The sequence below is a fragment of the Benincasa hispida genome, chromosome 7 (genome assembly GCF_009727055.1).
Source record: "Benincasa hispida cultivar B227 chromosome 7, ASM972705v1, whole genome shotgun sequence".
In the NCBI taxonomy this organism is placed as follows: domain Eukaryota; kingdom Viridiplantae; phylum Streptophyta; class Magnoliopsida; order Cucurbitales; family Cucurbitaceae; genus Benincasa; species Benincasa hispida.
In genome coordinates, this window is record NC_052355.1 from 9,977,858 (window position 1) to 10,002,902 (window position 25,045).

Below are 25,045 nucleotides of genomic sequence, written 5' to 3' on the forward strand. Positions count from 1 at the left end.
ATTGACTTAGTCCCTATAAAACTAAAGAGAATATAAGACTTTTGTTCTTAAATAGGATGGAAATGGACCTCCTAATAAAAAAAGAGAATGCTTTTCTTTTTTTCCCTTTTGGTTCTTACATTTTTCACCCTTAGGACAAAAAAAAAAAAAAAAAAAGAAGAAGCATAAACACAACTCAGAGTTAGGTTTCAGAATAAACAACCTGGGAAACACCTTTTTATTTTTGAAATAAATGTGTTTATTAACCCATTCTTAAGTTGGAAAATCATTTTTAAAAGCTTCACATAAACCGTGATAGTTTTCTTTTTTTTTTTAAAAAAAAAAAAAATCAAAAATCAAATTTTTTTATCTTGATTTGAATTTTGAAACCTGGCTAAGACTTCATAGTCTTTTGCTAAGAAGTATAAAACAAATTAAAGAAATTAATAGCAAACAACATTCTTTTTTATATGCAATTTATACTCTTTCTTTCATTCTCAATGAAATTTTAGGTTCATATAAAATAATAAATAATAATAACATAGAAAACAATAGGCGAGAGAAGATAGATAAAGAGAAGCAAAGAGCCATTAATAGGAGGAATCACAACATCAAATATCTCCATACCTCAAGTCTTAAGGGAAAAAATATGTTTGAAATTCCAGGTTCTAAATTAGGGGGCAATGGTAACCTTGATAATCCTCCAATACAATATTTATTCATAAACCATAAACTATCCCATAATTGAATTAAGTGCTTTAAGGAGAAATTTACGTAACTTCTATAAAAAGAACTTCAAGAGATAAAAAAGCATTAAAATGCTCGTCTACATTTTATGTTAGCAATTGCAGGAGATATTCTATGATAGTGTAAGAAGGGAAAAAAAGAGAGTAAATCTCAATAGTCCCATACTTTCAGATTGGATCCTAAATTTTCAAATGTCTATTATAATTCAAAACTATTATGATCGTTTACATTATTCAATTACGTAATACCCATGTAATACCAAACGACGACCAATTTTAACTGCAATACATGCCCACATAATATATATGTTCAAAGTCATGTTACCATATGAAAAACAAGTCATAGCAAGAATCAAAATAGTAACACTTTTTTAATCATGGTGCTTCTTAGGTTACAATTTTAACTACAAAATTTTCAAATGTCGCCGTGTCGCATGTCAGTGTCCGTGCTTCTAAGTCTTTATGTGGTGTAACTCGAGTCTTGTCTTCTTCAAATCATTGTGGACTATAATACCTAAATAAAATTATAAGACATACCCAACTTTAGAGTGTACATAGAAATTGAAAATATAAAATAAAGATCTAGGATGTCTTAGAATACCTTGGATTTAAAGAATGTGCCAAACAATGGAGAGGAGTATTATTTTTATTCCAACGGTCAATCAAAATTTGATGCACCACTCCATAAAATGATGATGATTCATCTGGATGCTTTCCTTCATGTTTATAGATGGCCACCTTCACTTTTTCAATCATGGTGTCCCATATATCATATACCAAATGGAGGCAAGGTTTGTCCGTATCACAATCTCTGATCATATCATAAATAGTAGTGGTAAAAAAAAGAATATAATCAATCTTATCCCACCAAATATCATTAAGTACTAACTTCTTTACACTTCTTGCTTTCACCATATCATCTTCTCTGTAGCATCCCCATTTATTACTGATAACCACTGTTTGCAAGCCACCCTTAATGAGTTTAAATCTTCTAAGTATAATGATGGTAGATGAAAATCGTGTTTCTGCTACTGCAAGTAACTTTAAAGACACAAACTCATTGAACATAGCAAGCCTCATGGAATGGTTCATAATAAAGTGCTTGACAAACATAACATCATTAGAAATTTCAGAAATCCAACTAAACTCTGCAAATACATGTTGATTACTATTAATATTTCTTGCAGCACAAATGTTCTTCAAAGCAAGGTTGAGGGTATGAACTACACAAGGTGTCCAAACTATGCTGGGGAACTGTGATTCAATAATTTGTCCTGCACCCTTACAATTTGCAGCATTGTCAGTTATTATTTGAATCACATTCTCATGTCCCACCTCATTTATAACTTCTTTCATCAAATTTGCTATGAAGTATTTATCTTTAGTCTCACCTGAGCAATCTACAGCTTTAAGAAACATTGGTCCTCCTTCTGTAATTTCCATAAAGTTAATCAATGGTCTCCTCTGCGAATCGCTCCATCCATCACTGGCAATACTTACCCCCTTTTGAGACCATGTACTTTTCACAGATTGCAACAATCTCTCTATATTTGTTTTTTCTTTTTGGAGAAGAATCGTACTCAATTTATTATACTCTGGAGTTATATAACCCGACAAAGCATTATTTGTAACCAAAGAAAATGCATTGACATAATGTGGATTTCTAGCCAAGTGAAAAGACAAACCTGAAGAACAAAACATTCTAGCTATCTCTGAATCTACTTGATCACGAATTGCCAAGTTAAATGATTTCTCTAGTGCACTAACATTTCCTTTCCTTTTCTTTTGTTCCATTGTTGAATAAGAATTTGAATAGCTACCCACCATATTTCCACTTCCAGTTCCAAAAGATTGAGATTTAGTTTGTATATGCCGTGAAGGTGGTAAAGGAACTTGTTTAGGTGCATTCCTTGCAATACGCGTCTTAGCTTCATCTTCTAATTTTTGCATTTCAGCAAGATCTTTATGGGTGATTTTTTTACATATTCCAATCCCAAATCCACTTAATTTGAGTAGATGTGCTCTAACTCTTGTATAAGAACCTTTTTTATTTTCTTGACAAAAATTACATTGCCAAGAAATATTCCCCCTTCCTTCATTCAATCTCTCATTTTTTGTAACATATTGCCATAATGGTTTTGTATCATCATCGGTAGTCATTTTTGAGTTGATTTCAGTATGACTTGAAGATGATTTTGCCATACTTTTTAAATAAAATAAAAAAAAACAAAATAAAATTTAAATGTTCAAACAAAAACAGTAGGTTGGGAGAAAAACGCAAAAAAATAAAAGAAGAAGAAGAAACAAACCAAATCAAACGAAGTCGGACGTGGAGAAAAAATCGAACGAAGTTTGGGTGAGGAGAAGTCGCCGTCGAATGAAGTTTGGATGAGGAGAAGTCGCCAGCGAGTCTGGGCATGGAGAAGTCAGCTGGGCGTGAAGTCGAACAAAGTCTGGCGAGTTTGGGCGTGAATTCGATCGAGTGGGCGTGGAGGTGAGGCGTTTTGGGCGGGGTGACTCGAGGAGTTTTGCTTCTGATATTTTGAAGAAAAGAAAAGTGGAAAGGAATAATATAATTTGAGAAATTAAAATAAAAAACACAAAAACCTAAAAGTTTTGGGCTTGGACTGATGCTTTTGGGATGCTAACTTTAATTTTATAATCTTTCATTGTTTTTTCTCTTTAATTTTGCAGTGTCGTGTCCTAGAAGTATCCCAAACGTTTCCCACCCGTGTCCTACTCATGTTCTCGTCGTGTCGACCATTTAAAAAAATAATAAAATATCCGACATGCTAGCTGGCGGAGGCGTGTTGGGGCATGTCGATGTCCGACACGTATCCGACACTGACACTTGACCATCTTAGGAGTGTCGATGCTTTATAGATTCCAACAAACAAAAGATATGGTTAAGCTTAATAGGTAAAAGTGAATATTCAATTAGTTGAATCATTTAATCACAAAATAAAAGCAAAAGAACCTCCATTAAAGAAAGTATCACTATCTAAGTAAGCAACAAGCTATAAAAATTAAAATTTCAACAAGCTATAAAATTTTTTGTGAAGAAATTAACTTACTGTGGCCTCACCGACAAGGATGGCATGGGCTGGCCTCTCCGGCAAGGATGCCATGGGATGGGCTCTCTGGACGGCTGTTGAAAAAGAAAGAAAGAAACAGGGGAGAAGAAAGGAATACTCAATTAGGTGGCGGCTGCCGAAAAAGGAAGAGGGAAAAGATGAGGGTTTTAATTGACCCTCTTTTGATGCTCTTAAAACCGTCGAGCTAAATACGTTATCCCGATGGCAGTTTGAACCACCATCTGGATAATTTTAATCAAATTTTCGAAACCTTCTGTTTAAATTCACCATCTGGATTATCACGACGGTGGTTCAAACTACCGTCGGAATAACTCTAATAAAATTTTTCCAATCTTTTTTTTTTTTTTTAAATTGACCCTCTCCCAACGCCTGTAAAACCATCGGGCTAAGTACATTCTCCCGACGGTAGTTTAAACCACCATCGTGAGAACTTTAATAAAATTTCTGAAACCTTTTTTTTTTGAATTCACCCTCTCTTGACACTCACAAAACCATCGATCTAAGTATATTCTCCCGACAGTGGTTCAAACCGTTGAGGTTGACGCCTTAAATCTCGTAGGGTCCGATAGTTTGTAATTGTATTGTGCAAACATTTTATTTATCTAATAAAATATATGATATTTTATTTGACATTTAGTTGCATTAATCTACAAATCAATAAACTAACATCCAAGGTTATCTTGTAGCTTAAACATGTATGTAGAGACATACAGGTAGATCATGTTTAAGTGATAACTTAAATGGTCTGTAGTAGATGGATAAGGTTGGATACCTTATCCTAGTGACACTATGAGTATGACTAGCTTTGTAGATGTTACAATTATTTTAAAGTGCTACAAATGATCTGATCCTAATCATTCATGTGGAGACATGTGAACGGGGTATTCTACACAAAGGAGTTTGTATAAGACCGGACCACGAAATGACTAATCTCATTTTATAACGCTGTTCATAATAGAGACTTACATTTCATCAGGATGACCATAGGTAACATGACCTGAATCCTGAATGAGTTGTGAACTCATACCTATGAAGGTGGTTTTTTGATTTGTATGGTGAAAGTGGCCAGATCATTGACTCAATAAGCCTACCATTTTGGGGATTCGTCTGATTGGGGAGCTGGGAACACAGCTACACAAGAAGAAATTCACTTATTCCTCAATGTCGGGGTGAGTAGATAAATTACTCCCTTAAGGACTGATTCCATGGACTGAACAATGTGGTGCCACACCCTTTCCTAGCCCGAGAGGGGTTTGGTCATAGTTGGACTATGATTTATTGTTCATTAGAGGGATCGGTGGTATTTAAGAAGTTAGATGTAACTATAGGGTTAACATGGTAATTTTGGCACAGTTATACTTACGAGCAATTTGTGAAGAGTCATCGTACTGTTGACTGATTATATCTAATGGACACAGAAATATATTTGTAGTATGAGGAGTGCAGTTGTCGGTCTTTAATAGAATGGCCGACAGTTAACGAATGGTGAATAATTTAACTAAAAGAGTTTAATTAATTATTGACGTACTGTTGGAGCCTTAAGCTTCATGTCCACGAAATCCCCTCTGTAGGTCAACGAAAATTAATGAGAATCAATTTTTGGATAATTTGTATTGTTCAAATTAATTGAGGGAATTAATTATATATGATATAATTTATTTATTTTAATTGTATATTATATAATTATTATAATGTATTTTATACATTATAAAGTTTTTGAGAGGAAATAAATATTTGAATATCATTCAAATATTAATTATGTGACTTAGATTCATATAATTAAATTTAATATAAATAAAATTTATATTAAATTTTGTTATCGGGAGAATTAAATTATAGATTATATTGTATTGGATACAATATTAAACAATATGTTATATGTTATATTTGATGTAACATATAGTTTAATATATATTATATGATAAAGTGGTTATCATATAAATATATATTTAAGTTTTTATTAAAATTAATTTTATTTATTAGTTTTATTTTTTAAAAATAATTTTAGAGAGGGAGTTGTAACCCTCCCCTCTTTTTCTCTCTACAACGTGATAGTACGAGGGGTTGAACATGATTCTTTATCTTCTTCCTCTGTGTATTCTTACAGAATGGTTTTCTATAACTTTTTCAGCTCCTCCCAATCACTCAATTCCCCTCCTCCTTTCTTCTCTCTCAAATTCCCCTCATCCAAAATAGCCAAAGCCCATAAAACTTATGGATTCTCATCCCAGAGAATACAGAGGTCTCCATCGTGGTGGTGTTCCTATCAGTTCGAGAGATTTCATTTGAAGATCGGTCTTCAAAGATAAGGATTTTCTAAACTCATTTTCTCTTCGGTAATTTCTCCAAGCATGCTGTATTTTAATTAAATGTATGCTGTAAAGTTCATATTATGTAAAATTGGGTTTTTGTGTCCGATCCCATTTTCCGCTCAAGGACCTTCAATGGTTCCTTCACAAACTACCGTCGAGATAACTCTAATAAAATTTCTCCAACTTTTTTTTTCTAAAATTGACCCTCTCCCAACGCGGTAAAACTGTCGGGCTAAGTATGTTCTCCCAATGGTAGTTTGAACCACCATTGCGAGAACTTTATTAAAATTTCCGAAACTTTTGTTTAAATTCACCCTCTTCCGACGCTCGCAAAATTGTCGGACTAAGTATATTATCCCAACGGTGGTTCAAACTACTGTCAGGATAACTCTAATAAAAATTTTCCAATTTTTTTTTTAAATTGACCCTCTTCTTGTAAAACCGTCGGCCTAAGTATGTTCTCCGTCGATAGCTTGAACCACCATTGGGAGAACTTTAATAAATTTTTTCCAACCTTTTTTTGAACTCGACGCCTAGTCTCTACCGTCAGGATACACACTATCTCCTGGTGCCACAAATTTAGCGTTGGGAGAGGCCAACAAATTTTTTTCTTAACGTAGTTTCTGCCGATGGTCCAAGAGAACGACATTGGGAGAGCCGATTTTTTCTGACGCTATTAAAATTTTCGTCAGGAGATTATCTTTTTCTTGACGCCACGTAAAAGTATAGGAAAAAACGGCTCTCCCGACTCTTTTTTTGGCGTCAGGAAAAGTTTCGTTGAAAAAAATCAAAATTCTTGTAGTGCTAACAAACTTGTGTTAAGAATTAGTGCAAACTTAATTTGCAAGTAAAAATTAGTTCTACTTTTGATTTATGTGAGTGAATTTTATTTAGGATAGTGCCTCCTAAGTTGGAGGATGGTAGCTTAATGACTTAGTGGAAATGATGGAGGAGAATTTCAAGGTTAGTATATCAATGGTTAGGTTTTATTTTTCCTATAAATGCTTATAATGTTTTTACTTCAATGTAAATATAGAATTCAATCGAAGCAATTGATCCACCATGCAATATTTTCTTATTTCCATTTTGTTGTTTTTGTCACAACTTGTATGTAAAAGTACTCTTGAGGGCAGTTCTATTTTAGCACAAACTCGTAATTGATTATGCCAAAGGCGTTTCCAGAGACTAGAAAACCAACCTTGATAAGGATGTAAATGGAATTGTGGTAGTGAGTGGAATTGCGGGGCAAGTCTCTTTTGGCAGAACTAAAACAGAGCATCATATAAGATTAATGAACATTGCTCTTTCTCTCTCTGCCAAAGGAGACTTGCTCTGTAATTCTCCCCTACCATTTTGTTGTTTCATGTTTGTTTTGTTATGTGAAGCCAATTTCCAATTTCACATTTTATAGCATTTGGGGATTCGCACATTAAACTAGAATGTGCTTCCTCCGTACTCATGTATAGGGTAAAAGCTAAGGTATATAACCATTCATGTGCTTCGGATCATTCCTCGGATTTATTGCAAAGGAATCTTTACTATAATATTCCCCAAATTCCTGAGAGCTGATTGGGTTTCATTTGGATATACAAATTCCTGCGATAGGTGCCCTTAATTTGAACTCTTCGCCACATCTACGATCCGCATATTACACACTTAAACTTAAATCACTGGATTATGGTTAATTTAATCTACCCTTGTATGTTTGGGGGAAAAATTGGACCTAACGGAATGCAAAGACAGAAAGCAAACAGAACGATGAGGCCAACCACTGGCTTCGACCGAATTTCATCATTTCGCCGACCAGCTAGCTTAGGTAGTCGGATTCCTTTTGATAAAGAGAGAGTAAAAAATTCAACGTCGGTCCCATATAAATACGTCATTATATAGCCCTATTGAGAGCAAGTCTATTCTTACACTTAAAACCACAAACTTGCTACGTTCAATCTCTTTGACTTAATCTCGAAATATATGTGGCAAACACCAAATCGTATGAAGCTTTCTTAATTATTTTGAAGGTCATCTCATCCGGTCTAATTATAAATTCACCATTATGGCACATGAAGCGCATGCATGCATGTTTTTATGTTTAGATTTTAACATCAACACTATTTGTAGTATTCAAAATTTTAAACCATATTCCTCGTGAAACCACTCATACTTCTCATATTTTTCTTTATTGATATGATACATTATCCTAATTAGCTTTTGATTTCACTCGTGAATTTTCTAGTCTAAACTTACTTTTAGCAAACACCTACCTAGTTGTTTATATGTTAATCTACCACCAGATTTTAAAACTTAATTACTATTAATCAAATGAGATGTAATACCACTATAATAAAATTGGGCTACAATGGCACATTTCTATAGCGAGATTGAGAGGAGAGAAAAAAAATGTCATAAATGGTAAAATGCGTGATTTTTATACGGAAAAAATGGAGGTTTTCAGATTTTTGTTCATCTATGACATTTTTTAAATGATACTAATTTATGACATTTATTAACTGTCATTAAATAGGATAAATTATTAATTATTATTTTTATCTTAGGTAAAATAGGGTGAAACCCTAAATTAAAGATCAAAGTTGCAGCCTCCTACACCCTTCTGTCCCTTTGGTTTCTTCCACCTTTAGCTACACCTTGGTTCTTCTTCTCTGGGGTCAGGCTCCATCCTCCAGCAACCAACAACACGACGCCCACAGCGACGATGACCTGCAATAGCCGCTAACTCAATAACCTTCGACGATCTATCCTCTAGCGAACAACCTTCAGCCTTCAGGGTTTCGTTCATTCATCTCTAGGGTTTCATTCGTTCGCCTTCAGCCTCGACTCTGTTCCCAGACAAAACGTTTAGCGCCGCCGACAAGTCCTGACTTTTTCATCGCCACTGATTTGTTCTTCAGCATAGCTCCTTGTCTTCCTCCGTAGTCTTCAGCACCGCCACTATTGGCCGTCTGTCTTCTTTCAGTCGTTCTATTTCACCCTTCTGTCTGTTTAGCACCTCCATCCGTCGTGTTTCAACCATCTATCCGTGGGTTTTTTTTGTGGGTTGACTCGACGTCAATGTTCGTGGATCCACAATTTTTTATTTGCGCTGCCTTGAGTGACGAAGTCAGTTTCGAAAATATTTTCTCCAATTTTTTTCATTTTTATTGCGCTATAATCGGATATCAATTTTTATGTTGAATTTTTTGCTGCTTTATCTCCCTTTTTCTCTGTTTTAATTTGATTGTTTGTTATATGAATTTAGCTATTAGATTTATAGCTATGAATTTGGTTGTTGGAGACTTCGATTTGGTTGGCTTTATATTTCTTCTAAAGCTTTGGTTTATGCAGATGTCTCATAAAAAGTATTAATATTGGTTTTAGACATTACAGTATTTTTCCTACCGAATATTTTTTCCTAATATGGAAATATCTGGCAGATCGGGATAGTATGATATTTTCCTTTATTGAGGTGCGACCTATCTTATGATATTTTCCTTTATTGAGGTGCGACCTATCTTCTCCCATTTGGAAGTTGTTTCTTTTTCTAGATTCGTTTGTATTATGTTGATTTTCAAAAGAAGCTGTTTCACATTAAGTCGTATTGTATTTTTTAGAGCAAGACGATCGACGGTCGAAGTTGTTCTTTAGTGTGCTTTTACTCATTGTTCTTTATTCTGCTGTACACGATTTCCGCTTGTTAGAAGTGTTCTACTCAGAAGCTTTTCACGGACTTAGGGGAGCTTGAGTCACTGTTGCTAGAGAAGGGATTCTCAGTTTAGGGGGGCCTAAGACTAGCATCAGTGAAAGAAGTTCATTGAATTGGGAAAGATATCATTGTGGGAGAAGTCTCATTCATAATCAATAGAAGCTGTGGTGATCAATTCTAATATTAGTCAGCTTAAGGAGAGCCTAAGTGTACTTGAGAGGGAGTCTTACATCTAGGAGAAATTTAGGTGGCCAGTGAGTCACTACATGAGTCACTATAGTTATCGAGGGTTATAGATAAACACTATGTTGTAAACTGCTTAACTCTTTAATATTCGTGGATTATCTTTTCTAGGCTCATTGCCTCAAGACTTAAGTGGTTTATCATCGAATTGGGTTACCAACTTTTGTGTCTTTACTTGTTTATTTGCTGTTAGTATTTTTTATGTTACAATGATTGAAAGTGCTTTCCATTTAACATCTGTACTTTGAGTAACGAGTCATCTTCATGTTTTTTCATTGATTTCTATGATTGGTTTTTTTTTTCTCACTTCGCAATTTGTGACTAGTCAAGCAAATAAAATAGGTCTAGGCAATCACTAACGGCTAATGCCATATACAAGTATTCTTTCATACACCATGAATTTGAAAAATGAAATGTCGAAGAAATAACCTTATGAAGATGAACAAAATCAATTGTAGAAAGTAGATGACCTTGTAATATAAGACCTAAATTACAAAGCCAACGGTTTGAAGTGAACATCAATTCAAGTGAAAATTTTGCAGTTTAAATACTATGAGTGCTATGCATATTAGAAAAATTTGATTTGATCTCAATTAAGCCAAATCTCCTTCACAACAGTTGATAGGTTTTGGAGCTCAAATTATTCAAAGAAGTCCAAAAGTTCTATTTGCACTTATTGATATTAGTTTAAGGGTCTATTTATTTTTCGAGAATATAGATAACTAAAATCTTAGATGTCCGAAATTATATCTATTAGGAATTCTAGATGTTCGGTATCTTTAGATTACCATATTTGTTTTGTAGAAATATTTTTGCAGATATCCAAGAATATTTTGATAATTGTATTTGTTTCGTAGGATTTTTACTCGAGAATGTTTTAAGTTTACATAAAGTTCCAAGAATGCCCTTACGAATATTTATTACTTTATAATTAATTTGATATAATTTGAACTTATATAATATATTTGTTTTTATCAGTTTGAATTTCTTTAAAAATTAATACAATTTATATTATATTTATATGTTATTTTTCTCAACAAAATAATATATCATAATTTAAAATTTTTTTATAAAAAAAATATTAATTTCAATTTAAATTTGAGTATATTGCTAAAAAAATAATAAGAATTATGGTATAACTAAAAATATATAATATACATGGTTGACAATATTATTTTAATTATATAATGCAAATGAAGATTAATATATATACGTAAAATAAAATAAAATGGAAAGACAAAAAAGTAAAATGGGGATGTGCTCAACTCGGAAATCTGGAAAATCCATGTTTGAGAAAGACATCCAAAACTCTGCAGATACCTTCCGTCTGGGCATCTTAGTATGTCCGAGAATTTTTAGATGTCGGGGTATCTCACAATACCACAAAACAAACATGGGAATCTAGATGTCCACTCCATTGAAATCTAGGATGTCCGCGAAGCAAACGGCTCCCAAATGTTGAATGATTAAAACGTTCTACATTTTTTAGTGGGTGGGGGTTCAAGAAGTTGAGGTTAGTTACATTTGTTACTTTGTTCTAATATATTGAATTACATATTAGCCTTGGTTTGATATTGTCTCATTCAAACACTTTTAAGCTTAGGTGACGCATTGACAACATAAAAATATGAGTTACAAGAATTTTTCAAGGAAGTGCGAGATCTCTTTCTCCTTAATTGTTTTTGTATTTCTTCATTATCTTAGTATTTGTTCCTTTTTTATAAATGTTGTTTTATTTTTTTTTCTCCTTTATAGGGAGGGTGCTAAGCTATAGAATTAAAGTTGTTATTTAATTTTCAAACTTTAAGAATGTTGCTTTACAAAATATTCTAATGTTTATGGATGTTGATGACTTGACAATAAATAAGCTTTTGACTGATTTTCACGACCCAAACATATTTAGGAGATGGTAAAAATAGTAGATTAGATTGATATCTTTTTATGCTAGGGATGGAAGAACTCCGAGATATGTTTTGTTATATAATTAGTAATTAACATTTTAGTATGGACGTTTTTTAATGAGTTCAGATGATTAATTAAACATATCATCAACTAACCAATCTAAATTTGTTTGAAAATGATATGCAAGTGAACTTCACATTTGATTAGCAGACTTGGGGTTAATCTATTGTGAAGTTAATCATTTTGTGTGTCAAAGGAGGAAAGGTTGGTTTTTCTTATCATTATGTTGATGGTTGTCATCTTTTTTTTTTTTACCATCACTGTTAAAAAAGATAGAAAGAATATACCTGATTTCTGTTGTAACCTCCAAGCTCACCATTAGCCTTCTTAGTCTCTTGTAAACTCTACATATAAATAAGAAAAGAAGTGAGTTCTTTTGTAAGAATCTCTTCAAATTAAAGCAATAAAAGAGTACCCTCCATTTGCACAACGAATATAGGCAACTTGGCCGAACCGCTTAATTTCTGAGTTCCTTTCTCGTTTCTCTTATTCTTATTCTTCTTCTTCATCTCTTTTAGTTCTCCATGGTCGATCTTGATCTCCTTCAGAAACTCGGTGAATCAGCATCATCTTCTTCATCAATACCTTGAATGAACAAACAGAGAGAAACTAATTGAAAAGTCTAAAAATGCATGTTGAACTGATGACAATACCTTGAAATTTACCTTCATCATTAGTGACAACCACATGCGAGATCCAAGTGAAGCTGCATGGCTCTTTCTACATCACAAATTTTCCATTTGGGCTTGTTTTTTGAATTTCTTTTGGCTGAACATTAAACTCTTGGGCCTAACAATTGGCATCAGAGCCAAGAATAGTCCAAGAACAAACCAACTTTCAGATTCTTGAAGATCAAGATTCAGATATCAGTAATCTTGAAGCACAAAAATCGATGCAACAAGATTTGAAATTGAGAATTTTGATGGAAGATCAAACTTTGAGTTATGGAAGACAAAAATTAAAGCAGTTCTTGGATAGCATAAGACTATTTTGGCCATCACAGACCCTACAAAGCTTCCAGCCACATTAACAGATACAAAAAAAGAGATTATGGAGGTAAATGCTTATGAGACCATAGTCTTAAATGTAATTGACAGTGTGTTAAGGTAGATAGTTGATTAGAATACTGCCTATGAACTATGGAACAAACTTAGTGAGATATATCTCAATAAAGATCTACCAAATAAGGCTTTCCTAAGGGAAAGATTTTTTACCTATCGAATGAACACTGTTAAGTCCCTCATAGAAAACCTAAATGATTTCAAGAGGTTATCTTTGGAATTCAAGTCAATGAGAGACAAAATAGGTGAAGAGAATGAAGCATTCATCTTGTTGAATCATTGCCAGATTCATTCAAGGATGTTAAGGTGGCTATGAAGTATGGAAAAGAGAAGATTACAACAGAAGCTATTGTTTCAACAATTAGAGTTCGAGAACTTGAGTTGCGAATGACCAAGAAAAAACAACAAGCGGGTGAAGGGCTGTTTTCAAAAGGGAAGACAAAGAACCCTGGTAAAGGAAAACAAAATTGTGAAGATAAATCAAAGATCAAGTGTCATTTTTGCCACAAAATTGAACATGGAAGGATTGTTACTTGTTTAAAAGGAAGCTGAACCAAAAGAATAAAAGTGGGAAACAGATAGAGGAAACTATAAGAGAAAACTCCTATGTGTACTCGGATGCTTTGGTAGCCATTGATGAGTATGCAAGCCAGAATTCTATGGAGACTCAAGATTGGGTTATAGACTCCTAATGCTTAGTCCATATAACACCATTTAAAGGATGATTTTACACCTACAAGAAGGGTGATGTAGAACTGATTTAGATGGGAAACAACAACACATGTAAGGCTATTGGAATAGGTTCTGTTTCTTTAAAATTGAAAGATGGTTCAGTGAAGTCATTCAAAATGTAAGGCATGTCCCAACCTTGAAGATAAATCTCCTATCACTGGGGATATTTGATTCCATGGGGTGTGAGTATAAGGGAGTTGGAGGAACTTTTGAGATAATAAAAGACTTAAATGTGGTTCTTGTGGCTAGAAAGATCAATGGTTTGTATGTCATAAAAAATGTCTAGATGACACAGTTAGCTTTGATTACTTCAAATTGAGATCCTACTGAAGATGAACTATGGCACAAGAGATTATCACACATTAGTGTGAAGGGGTTGCAAGTCTTATCAAAAGAAGGCATACTTTCTAAAAGGGAAGCAATTTGCATTTTTGTAAGAATTGCATACTTGGCAAGTTAACAAGGCAGAATTTTCCAAAAGAGCAGCACACTACTAAGGAAATTCTAGAATATGTGCAATCTGACCTTTGGGGTCCAACACACTCTCCCTCCTTAAGTGGTGCAAGGTATTTTCTATCATTTTTTTTTTATGATTATTCAAAAAAAAGTTGGGTATATTTCTTAAAACTAAAGATGAGGTTTTTTTTTTTGAAATTTAAATAATGGAAGACCCTAATTGAAAAGTAAACCTCTAAACACATTAAATATTTGAGAACTGACAATGGTTTAAAGTTTTGTGGAAAAGAATTCAACTTGTTTTGCTAGGAAAATGGAATTATGAGACATAAAACAGTGAGGTATACATCTCAACAAATTGGGGTGGGTGAAAGGCTTAATAGAACAATGCTGGAAAGGTGAGGTGTCAGCTTTCAAATGCACTCTTACCTGAGAAAGAAATTGTTTCCTATATAATCTATACCTAGATAGGTGTCCACACCATTCTATTGAACTAAAAACACCTAAGGAGAAGTAGATAGGAAATCCTCCCAAATTAGATCACTTGAAGATATTTGGGAGTGTAGGGTATGTACATTAAAGCCAAGGTAAGCTAAAACCTAGGGCAGTAAAGTGTAAGTTTTTGGGCTTTACACCAGGAGTCAAGGGTTATAGATTGTGGCACCCTATTGAGAAGAGATGTATCAATAGTAGGGATGTTGTGTTTAGAGAAAATGAAATGTTTATGTTCACTGAACAACAACCTACAACTATGCTAAAAACCAGTAGTACAAGATTTGAAGTGGATCCAAAAAATGTCTCTAAAGCCTCTACTTCAAACCTGAACTTAGAAATTAAAAGTGAATGTACAGTTGAAGTTGGGAAAGAAGTGACTAATGAACAAGAAGAATCACAAGAGGATCTTCACAACTATTGATTAGCAAGAGATAAAACAAGAAGGACAATTGTGCCTCTTACTAGATATGTTGAATCAGACTTTGCTAGTGTTACTTTGAATGCTGCTATTTCAATAAATAACAATGAACCTACAAGTTTTGAAAAAAGTACTAGTACTCCTTATGCTAGACGATGGATTGAGGCCATGAATGATGAGATGTGGTCACTCAATCTAAATGATACATGGAAGCTAGTACCCTTACCAAAAGGTGTTGGGTTTTATGTCCTAAAACTCGTGGTTTGTAAACAATAAACTCATTCTATAAATCGATAAATTTGTTATTGAATATATGAATTTCACATTTCATTTTAGAAATAAATCCAATAAACTAAAAGATCCATGACTATTACATGAGTACTTGAACTTTATGTGAAAACATAAGAGTAGATCCGATTCGAGTAAATATTCTAAATGATCTATAGTATATGAATAAGGTTGGGTACCTTATTCTGGTAATACTATCGGATGCGGCCCATTCTGTAGTCGTTACAAGGAGTTGTAAGGTGCTACAGTCGAAGTGATCCTGATTCGTACATGTAGTGACATGAGGAGTGAGGGAATGTTATGCAATGAGTTTGCACAAGATTGAATCAAGAAATAAGTTACCCTTACTTTATAACATTGTTTACTATTTAAGACTGACTATTTCACAATGATGACCTAGGTAACTTGACCTTAATCCTAAGCTAACTATGAACTCCTATTTATTCGGGATTATTCTTAGATTTGCATAAGTGAGGGTTGGCTCAATAGCACCGGCTCAATAAGCCTCCCATTTCAAGGATAAGACCGGGTATATGGCTGGGGACATAGGGTGCAAGATAGAATTCACTCCTACTCGATTTTAGGGATAGTGGGGAGATTGTTCCCTTAAGTGCTGACTTCGAGTCTTGAATAAGTTGATTTGAAACGTTCAAATTCAAATTAAGGGAATTAGTAATTATATGTGATATAATTACACGTTTAATTTAGGCAATTAAACAAAAATTGGAGAATCAATTAATATTTTAATATGATTTAAATATTAATTTCATGGAATTAGTGATAAATTAATTTAACATTTGATATTAAATTAATTAGAATTAATTAAATTGTTTAATAAATTGCTTATTATTAATTTTATTAGAAAAATTAATTTTTGTAAAATTAATAAAATCTAAATTTTAATTAAAGAATTAAAATTGGCAAAATTTTAATTTTGAAAGTCAAAATTAAAAAGGAAAAGTAGAAAAATGAAAAATTGGAAATGGAAAAATCCACCAAAAGTGGGAATTTTCTATTTTCTAACCAAGCACCTTATTCACTTATCACTACCAAAAAATTGGAGTTGAAGCTGGCATAATTTGATGCAATTGGATTGCATGGTATTCCAGGGTATATCACATAAGCTTCAGCTGAAAGACTCCCATGCAATTGACTGAATTTGCTGAAAAATTCTGGAAGGTTGAAGAGGTCTTCAACCTTGGTAAACCAGTGACCTCCTCTCCATTTTTCCCTAATTCAAGCTTGTTTTGAGTCTCACAACTCAATCTAAGGCTCCAAGTGTTGGGAATGTCCTAGAACTCGTAGTTCGTGTTAAACATTCTATTTATCAATAAAATATTATTGAGTAACTTATTTAGTAAAGTTGTTGATTTTGCATTCTATTATGAAAATCCAATAAACATATCCATGGCTATAGTCTGAATACTTTAACTTTATGTGGTGACATAAATAGGATCAAGAATTAATAGTATATAGCCTAAATGATCTAATAAGTATATGGATGAAATTGGGTATATCATCCTTGTAACACTATGGATGTGGCCTATTCTGTAGATGTATGAGGAGTTGTAAAGTGCTACAAACGATGTGATCCACAGATCGTTCATGTAGAGACATTGAGTGGGGGCATCTTATGCAATGAGTTTTGCATAATAAGACTGGACCACGAAAATAGTCACTTTTCTTTATAACGACCCTTTACTATTAAAACTGACTATTTCATTATTAAGTAACCTAGGTTAACTCAATCTTAATCCTGAGCTAGCATGAACTTCTGTTTGTTAGGGATTATCCTTTGATCTGCATGAGTGAGAGTAGTCAATAGCACTACTCAATAAGCCTTCCATTTTAGGGATAAGACCGGATGAATAGCTCGGGACGTAGCCCTGCAAGATGGAATTCACTCCTACCTGATTTAGGGTTAGTAAATAGGTTGTTCTCTTAAGTACTGATTCCAGGTCTTGAACAATCGGGGCCCCGTCTTCTCATGATAGAGAAAATATTTGATTTATAGGTATTATGAATAAAAAATTGTTCATTAGAGGGTCAATAGGAATATAAGGAACAAGATGTATTCATAGGGGTAAAACGGTGATCTTCACCCAACTGTGATTACGAACAACCTATGAAGGATCAACTTACTAATCATGGTTATATCAAGTGGACATAATATATCTACAATGAGGGGAGTTCAACTATGGGCTATAGTGAGTGACCCAATAGTTAACAAATGGGAATTAATTCAGTATAATGAGTTCAACCAATTAATCTAGATCGTTGGAGCCCATGATTTGTAGGTCCGCGAGGTCCCCCTACGAGCTCGTAAATGGATAAGCATTAGAGTAGCATGATAAGTTAATTTGAAATGTTCAAATTAGAATTAAACGAAATAGGAGAATTTATATTTAAATATGATTTACATATATGAAGATGAATTTGTATAAAAATTAATTTAATATTTGATAATAAATTAATTAGAATTATTTAATGATTATTTAAATAATTATTTATTAATTTTATTAGTAAATTAATTTATGTAATTAATTTTATAAAATTAATAATATTTTCAATTTTAAAATCAAATTGATTTTTGAAATCATTATTTGAAAATTGAAAAATTACAAAAACTTACACAAAAAGGAAAAATGAGTTTTTCCATTATCTTCTTCAACTAGCTCACACATAAACCATTCATAATTTACTTCATTAATTCCAAGCATGAGCTGCATCTCATGCAACCATCTTTTTTTGCATGTTATCCTGCAATAAATAAAGAAGATTGAAGTGGAATTAAGAGATGCATTCAAAGGGTTTTTTAAAGAAAAATTCGAGTGCAGAAAAGTTCTTCAAGTGGTTGTGAGCTTCATTCCTAATTTCTTGTTGTTCAAGTTGTTCTTGAGTCCCACAACTCATTCTAAAGCTTCAAGAGGATAGTGGGGAAGATCTTGAGGTGGTTCACGATAAGTTTTAGAGAAGACAACAACTGAGAATCAAGATCTTGAAGTGTTCTACAAAGGTATGACTTCAAACGCTCTTATATTATATGAGCATGCTTTAGTTTCTGCCAAAATTAATGAATTAGAATTCTTATTGATCCTTGTTGCTTCCACTGCATGATGATATACTCTAACATCAAGAGAATAGTAGAAAAGACCTTGTGGTGGTTCACAAATAAAGGAAAAAAAGATTGCAGCTGAAGATCAAGATTCAAGAGGTTTTTCAAAGGTATGTGTTGGAACCCTCTTAATTCTCCGTGAACATGCTTATTTTGATGTCAAAATTAATGAATTAGAATGATCAATAATCCTGTTTTCTCCCGCTGCATGTTTTCGTATTCCAACAAAAGGATACAAACCTATCTCATGTAAATGGATCTACAAATTTAAGGAAGAGTTTCTAGAGGTCCAAAAGTCTAGATTCAAGGCAAGACTTGTTGCTAAAGGATTCACACAGAAGAAAGACATAGAATATAATGAAGTTTTTTCACCTGTAGTAAAACAAATATCCATTAGGCTACTCCTCTCCTTAGTTGTACAAAATGACTTGTAGTTAGGCCAATTGAATGTGAAGACTGCTTATCTACATGGTTACTTGAGTGAAACTATCTATATGAAGCAACCTCAAGGTTATGTAAATAAGGGAGAAGAAGATCTAGTTTTCTTATTAAATAAGTCAATTTATGATCTGAAGCAGTCTCTTAGGTGCTAGTATGATAGATTTGATGAGGTGGTATCCAAAATTGGATTCAAAAGAAGCTCCTATGACTTGTGTGTTTACACAAACACTAGGAGTTTTGAAGATATTGTGTATCTACTACTATATGTAGATGATATGTTACTTGTAGAGAGCTCTCAAAAAGTTCTTAAACAAGTCAAGACTCTTCTAAAGAAAGAATTTTACATGAAAGATTTGGGGGAATCAAGAAGAATTCTATGTGTTGAAACTATAAGAAACAAGTAAATCAAATCTCTATAGCAAAGTACTTCGGAGGATTAAAATGAGTAGTGAAAACTAGTAAAGACACTTTTAGCACATCATTTTAAACTTTCAGCAGGGCCTAAGCCTACTGATGAGGAACACATAAACCTCATGAAACCAATCACATACTCTCAAGAAGTGGGATCCCTAATGTACCTAATGACTTCAGCATGACCTGACCTATCTTATGCTACAAGCTTGGTGAGTAGATACATGTCTAATCTAGGCAAATGCCATTGGGAGACAATTAAATGGATACTAAGGTATCTATGTTCATTTAAAGATGTTCGAATCTAGTACAAACAAAATGAAATATTTAATGATAATATCTATGGCTATGTAGATGCTGACTATGTAGGGGACTTAGACAAAAGACGATCATTACCAGGATACATTTTCCTTTGGAAAAATAATGTGATAAGTTGAAAGGCAAGTCTACAATCTATTGTGGCCCTATCCACAACAGAAACAAAGTTTATCGCATTATCAGAGGCAGTAAAAGAAGGGTTATGATTAAAGAGGTTACTCAATGACTTTGTAATTAATCAACCCACTATAAGGATCCATTGTGATAATCAAAATGCAATATATCTATCTAAAAATCAACAATGTCACAGCAGAGTAAAGCATATCGATACAAAATTTCACTTCATCGGAGAAGAAATTGAGAAAGGAGAAATTGAGGTAATTAAAATACATACCTTCCCTTTGCACAGTGGATGTAGGCAACTTGGTCGAACCACTTATTTTCTATGTTCGTTTCTCGTTCCTCCTCTTCTTCCTCTTCATCTCTTTTAGTTCTCCATGGTCAATTTTGATCTCCTTCAGAAACTCATCTTCTTCATTGATACCCTGGATGAACAAACAGAGAGAAACTGATTGAGAAGTCTGAAAATGCATGTTGAATTGATGACAATACCTGAAAATTACCTTCATCGTGAGTGACAACCACGTGTGAGATCCAAGTGAAGCTACATGGCCCTTTCTACATCACTGATTTTCCATTTGGGCTTGTTTCCTAAATTTCTTTTGGGCTGAACATTAAACTCTTGGGCCTAACAATCACAAATTTCAAGCTTAAGAGTTTTGAAAGGAGATTAAGATGTTGGATTCAGTAAGGATTGTTGCTTTAATTCTTCTTTGAACTGGATTTATGTGTTTGTATTAGATTATAAGTTTGTGGAATTCTTTTGTATGTATTTGAATTGGATATCCTACGTGTTCTGAATTTATAAATTCTACACTGTAGATATTCAACACTTATTTATTTTCATACTCATCCAAGGTCGTTGTTGATTAATACCTTGGTTGAGAAACTACTTATATTTGATTTAGTTGTTGATTAATTGGCTTTTGTGCTTGTCATCTCGAGTATGTGATAATTGTACCTTTGTGTATCTTTATAGTTATTTGAATTCTTATAAGTTATATACTTATAGTTGTCTTTAGATTTTCAGTTAATGAGAAAGTTGGATGAGGTGGGGGCTATTAGTATTTTATAAGCTGGTGACCAAATTTACTGTTGGACAAGTTTTGTCTTTGATAATTAGGATGTATCATGATTCTTTTTAGTCTAGGTGAATCAAGATGAATGTTAAACTTTGAGAGAATCTATTTTTATTGGTTGGATGTATGTTTGATTATTAATCTTATGGCAAACAATAAAGGTGGTTGTATGATGGCATAATCAAGTGACATTCACAAACATAATTCTACTTTTAGGTTATCGAATCAAAGTTGGCTAAGCCAGAAAGTTGCTACAATGCTACATAGCATAATTTTATTGCATGTTAGTCTTGATTTGTTTCTACAATTCTTTTCTTGTGTTTATATATTTTTATGTTTGCTCTGCTAAGGGCTTAGATTTGATAAGTTTTAAGTTGCCAAGGTTTGTCTAAAGTATAATGTTAATATGGGGATAACTTTTGCACTGTGTTGTGTACTTATTTTTTGTTGTTGTACTTTAAGACTAATTTTATTAAACTTGTCTTTCTATATTAAGTTTCTCAACACAAGTATTCTTTATTATATGATTTTCAGGGTTAGTGATCATGAAAATTTCATTATCGGTGCAAATGTGGTATGTGATAACTTATAAAAATACAAGTTATTATATCTATTTTATTTAAAATAATAAGGCAAAGGCACGCAACTTAGATAAAATTGTCAATAAATTTATACAAAAAGCAAAGCATGCGATCACTTACTTCTAACGCATAGCATATTTAAATTCCAGATTCATTTCACTACTTCTATGTAGAATACCTTTCTGAAGTCTGATGGTCGCGTGGTCGCATGCCCATTTATGCGTTCAAGCAAGAAGCGACTTGAGAAGAAAATGAAGACAATCGCATACTGCAAGCGATGAGGCATGATATGACTTGGATGGTGGGTGTCACATCACAAGTTGCGTTGGTGGATGACAGGAAAGCTTTGTTGAAGATTCAATGAACCACTGACACGTTGCAGTCGGCGCAGTAGGATATGGAGTTTAATGCGCCCCATCAACATAATCATGAGCTTAAGAAAAATAGTGATCGTGAACGCCTATAAATACCCATGCAGATGCCATGCAGAAGAACACAGAAATATACATATGTGAATAGTGAGAGGAATAGTCGTTAGAATTCTGAGTTTGAAGTTTTTATTATATTCGGGGATATATTGTGGGAAACAAGAAGAACATCCTGAGAAGGGATTCTGATTAAAACTCCTGTCATTCTTCCATAGAAACTCCTTGGTGAGAGCTTAGGACTCTAGGGGAAGAAGATTATTTTGTTCGATTATCCAAGGAAGCAGCTGTAAAAAAAGGCTGGAGGAAGTAAGACATTGCGAACCACAACTTGACTCTCTGACCTTTTCCCTTTTGGTGTGTCTTATTGTATTTCTTGTGTTGACAAATTTAGAATTTTAATATGAATACATGTTTATTATAAATCTTGTCTATCATTTCCACCTATATCATGCATAGCTAAATCGTTTCATGGGTGTAGAAGATTGTAGCTAACACGACTAAATAACTTGAGGAATCATGCGATCAACTTATTTTATGCATGCTTAAATTTGTTGCTTGAATCAATTACACCTATCGTATGCATCTTAGAGATAAGATAACGTGGCAAAAGACACTGAAAAGTGCTGGTTGTAACATTGAGTGTATAGCTTGATTGCATATTCCATTTAGTTGTTTAGAAAATGTTAGTGAAAGTTATTCTCAACCCTTCTATCGTATAACTGTTATCTAATACACTGCTTCACTTTAGACATAGTCCCCATCGCATAGTTAGGTTTAAGTCTATTTATTCAATCTCCTTTGAACATTTTTTTACACATGAAGATCATATTTTAGTTTCATCGCATACTTACGAGCAATCCCTACATTCGACCCTGGACTCATCAGGAACTTTTGTCATATTTGCACTTGGGTTTGACTAAAGAAAACTAAGAATTTAATTCTCATAAGTATTATTATTTCATCGTATAAACGGAACACATCAATTTTTTGGCACCGCTGTTGGTGTAGGTGGGATGAATGTAGGGTCGAATTGTGAAAGCGAAGTAACCATGGCTGGTGGCACATAGGTCGACGCGGCAGCGATCGGAATTGAGACAGGGTTGAAAGAGACGGTTGGAGACACCATTTCATAGGAGAAAGTAGGCGTGGATGAAGGGGCTGAAGAAGGAGTCTTCTGACCTGCCATTTGATCGAAGAAAGGTAGGGGAATGGTCGGAGAAAGGTTCAAAGGAAATTTTGAGTGCTTAAGTAAGCTTAAGAATACAGAGCTTTATGGTTTAGGGATTGCTTGAAGAAGACGAATGTTCGAAGGGGGAAATAGGGGTTTAAATAGGCGAGGGGTGAATGGGAGATGTATGGTTTCCTTGTGATTCGAGGCAATGATAGCGCCACACACATTAATGGGCTAGTAGAATGTCTTTTCACCACCTTATGGTGGGTGATGTATCGTTCTCTCACTTGCGATGAGTTCTTGGAGATGCGTTAAGAATTATAATTCTCTTACCTTTCCAAGATTCATCACAACACTCATCACATGAGAAACCCCAATCCCCTCATTTTTCTAAGGAATCATTCTTTCTATTTTTTTTTTAAATAATAATAACCAAAAACAACCAAAGACATATCAAAACATCAATAATAATGGATAGCAAAATAACAACTGAAAGGATACCAAAAAGGATATGATGCGTCCCATGATGAATAATTCTTTGACACGTGGGGATTTCCTTCCATTGCATCGTTCGGGTTTTCCAAGATCTATGGAGGTCTTCTCGCAGTTAAGATCTCCTCCATAGTACAGTTTGATGTGTTTTCCATTGACTTTGAAAGCATTGGTCCCATCTTCACTGATCAGCTCCATCGCTCCATGCGAATAGACTTCTTTGATAACAAATGATCCTGACCATCGTGACTTTAGCTTTCCTGGAAAAAGACGAAGTCTAGAATTAAATAGGAGAACCTTTTGGCCAATTTCGAAATTTTTCTTACGAATACGTTGGTCATGCCAATGCTTCATCCGCCCCTTATATATCTTAGCGTTCTCATAAGCCTATAGTCTCTATTCATCTAATTCCAGCAATTGCAACTTCCTTGCTTCTCCTGAAGCTTTTAGGTCAAAATTGAGTTTATTTGTGGCCCAAAATGCCCTATGTTCAAGCTCTAATGGTAATTAACATGCCTTGCCAAAGATAAGTGCGTATGAGGACATCCCTATGGGAGTTTTGTATGTTGTGCGATACACCCAAAACGCATCATCGAGTCTTTTAGCCCAATCCTTTCTTGCCAAGTTAATAACCTTCTCTAATACAGGCTTGATCTCTCTATTCGATACCTTTACCTGACCATTGGTCTTGGGATGGTATGCTGTTGCTATTTTATGATGTACATTATATTTGATCAAAATCTTGCTAATGATACGATTGACAAAATGTGTACCTTCATCGCTTATAATGGCACGTGAGGTGCCAAAAAGAGAGAAGATATCCTTCTGCAAGAACTTTGATACTGTGGTCTCATTGTTCGAGACATAGAAGATCACCTCTACCCATTTTGAAACGTAGTCAACAACCAGTAGGATATAGTTGTGGCCATTAGATGGTGGAAATGGCCCTATGAAATCGATCCCCCAAACGTCAAATAATTCTACCTCCAAGATGACGTTCATTGGAATTTTGGAAGTCAACACACGACTGCGAAGGTCTTACAAAGTGGATACTATTATCCTATGTTATGAAATTCGACAGATGCCAACACACTATGTCCACCATATGGCGATTCATGGCATTGAAATAAGATGCGATGAAATGGTGTCTCAGGAACACACTGTCTTAGAATATGGTCAGGTCCCTTCTTATATAATTTGGGCAGGTCCCTTCTTATATAATTTGGGCTCATCTCAATAATAAAATTTGCAATCATGCATGAGCCGCTTTTTTTGTTGAGAGGTATAATCTTTAAGGAACTGCTTGCAAACAAGAAAGTTGACTATGTCTACATACCATGGAAAATATTCATCAATTTTTAGCAACTGCTCGTCAGAAAAAAAAAGCATTCACAAATGGTTGGAC

At 33.9% G+C, this 25,045-nt stretch overlaps 1 protein-coding gene and 1 long non-coding RNA gene across 2 annotated transcripts; both read right to left on the reverse strand.

The window, feature by feature from the left end:
* Positions 1-1,307: 1,307 nt before the first annotated feature.
* LOC120080967 lies at positions 1,308-2,885 on the reverse strand. Its single transcript, XM_039035649.1, has one exon. It carries the CDS (start codon positions 2,883-2,885, stop codon positions 1,308-1,310), a length of 1,578 nt encoding a protein of 525 aa, XP_038891577.1.
* Positions 2,886-8,554: 5,669 nt separating this feature from the next.
* LOC120081224 lies at positions 8,555-20,343 on the reverse strand. Its single transcript, XR_005482727.1, has 5 exons — positions 20,164-20,343; positions 12,700-12,823; positions 12,489-12,619; positions 12,322-12,378; positions 8,555-9,233 (listed from the first exon to the last, which is right to left on the reverse strand). It is a non-coding gene; the product is annotated as an uncharacterized LOC120081224 (long non-coding RNA).
* Positions 20,344-25,045: the final 4,702 nt, after the last annotated feature.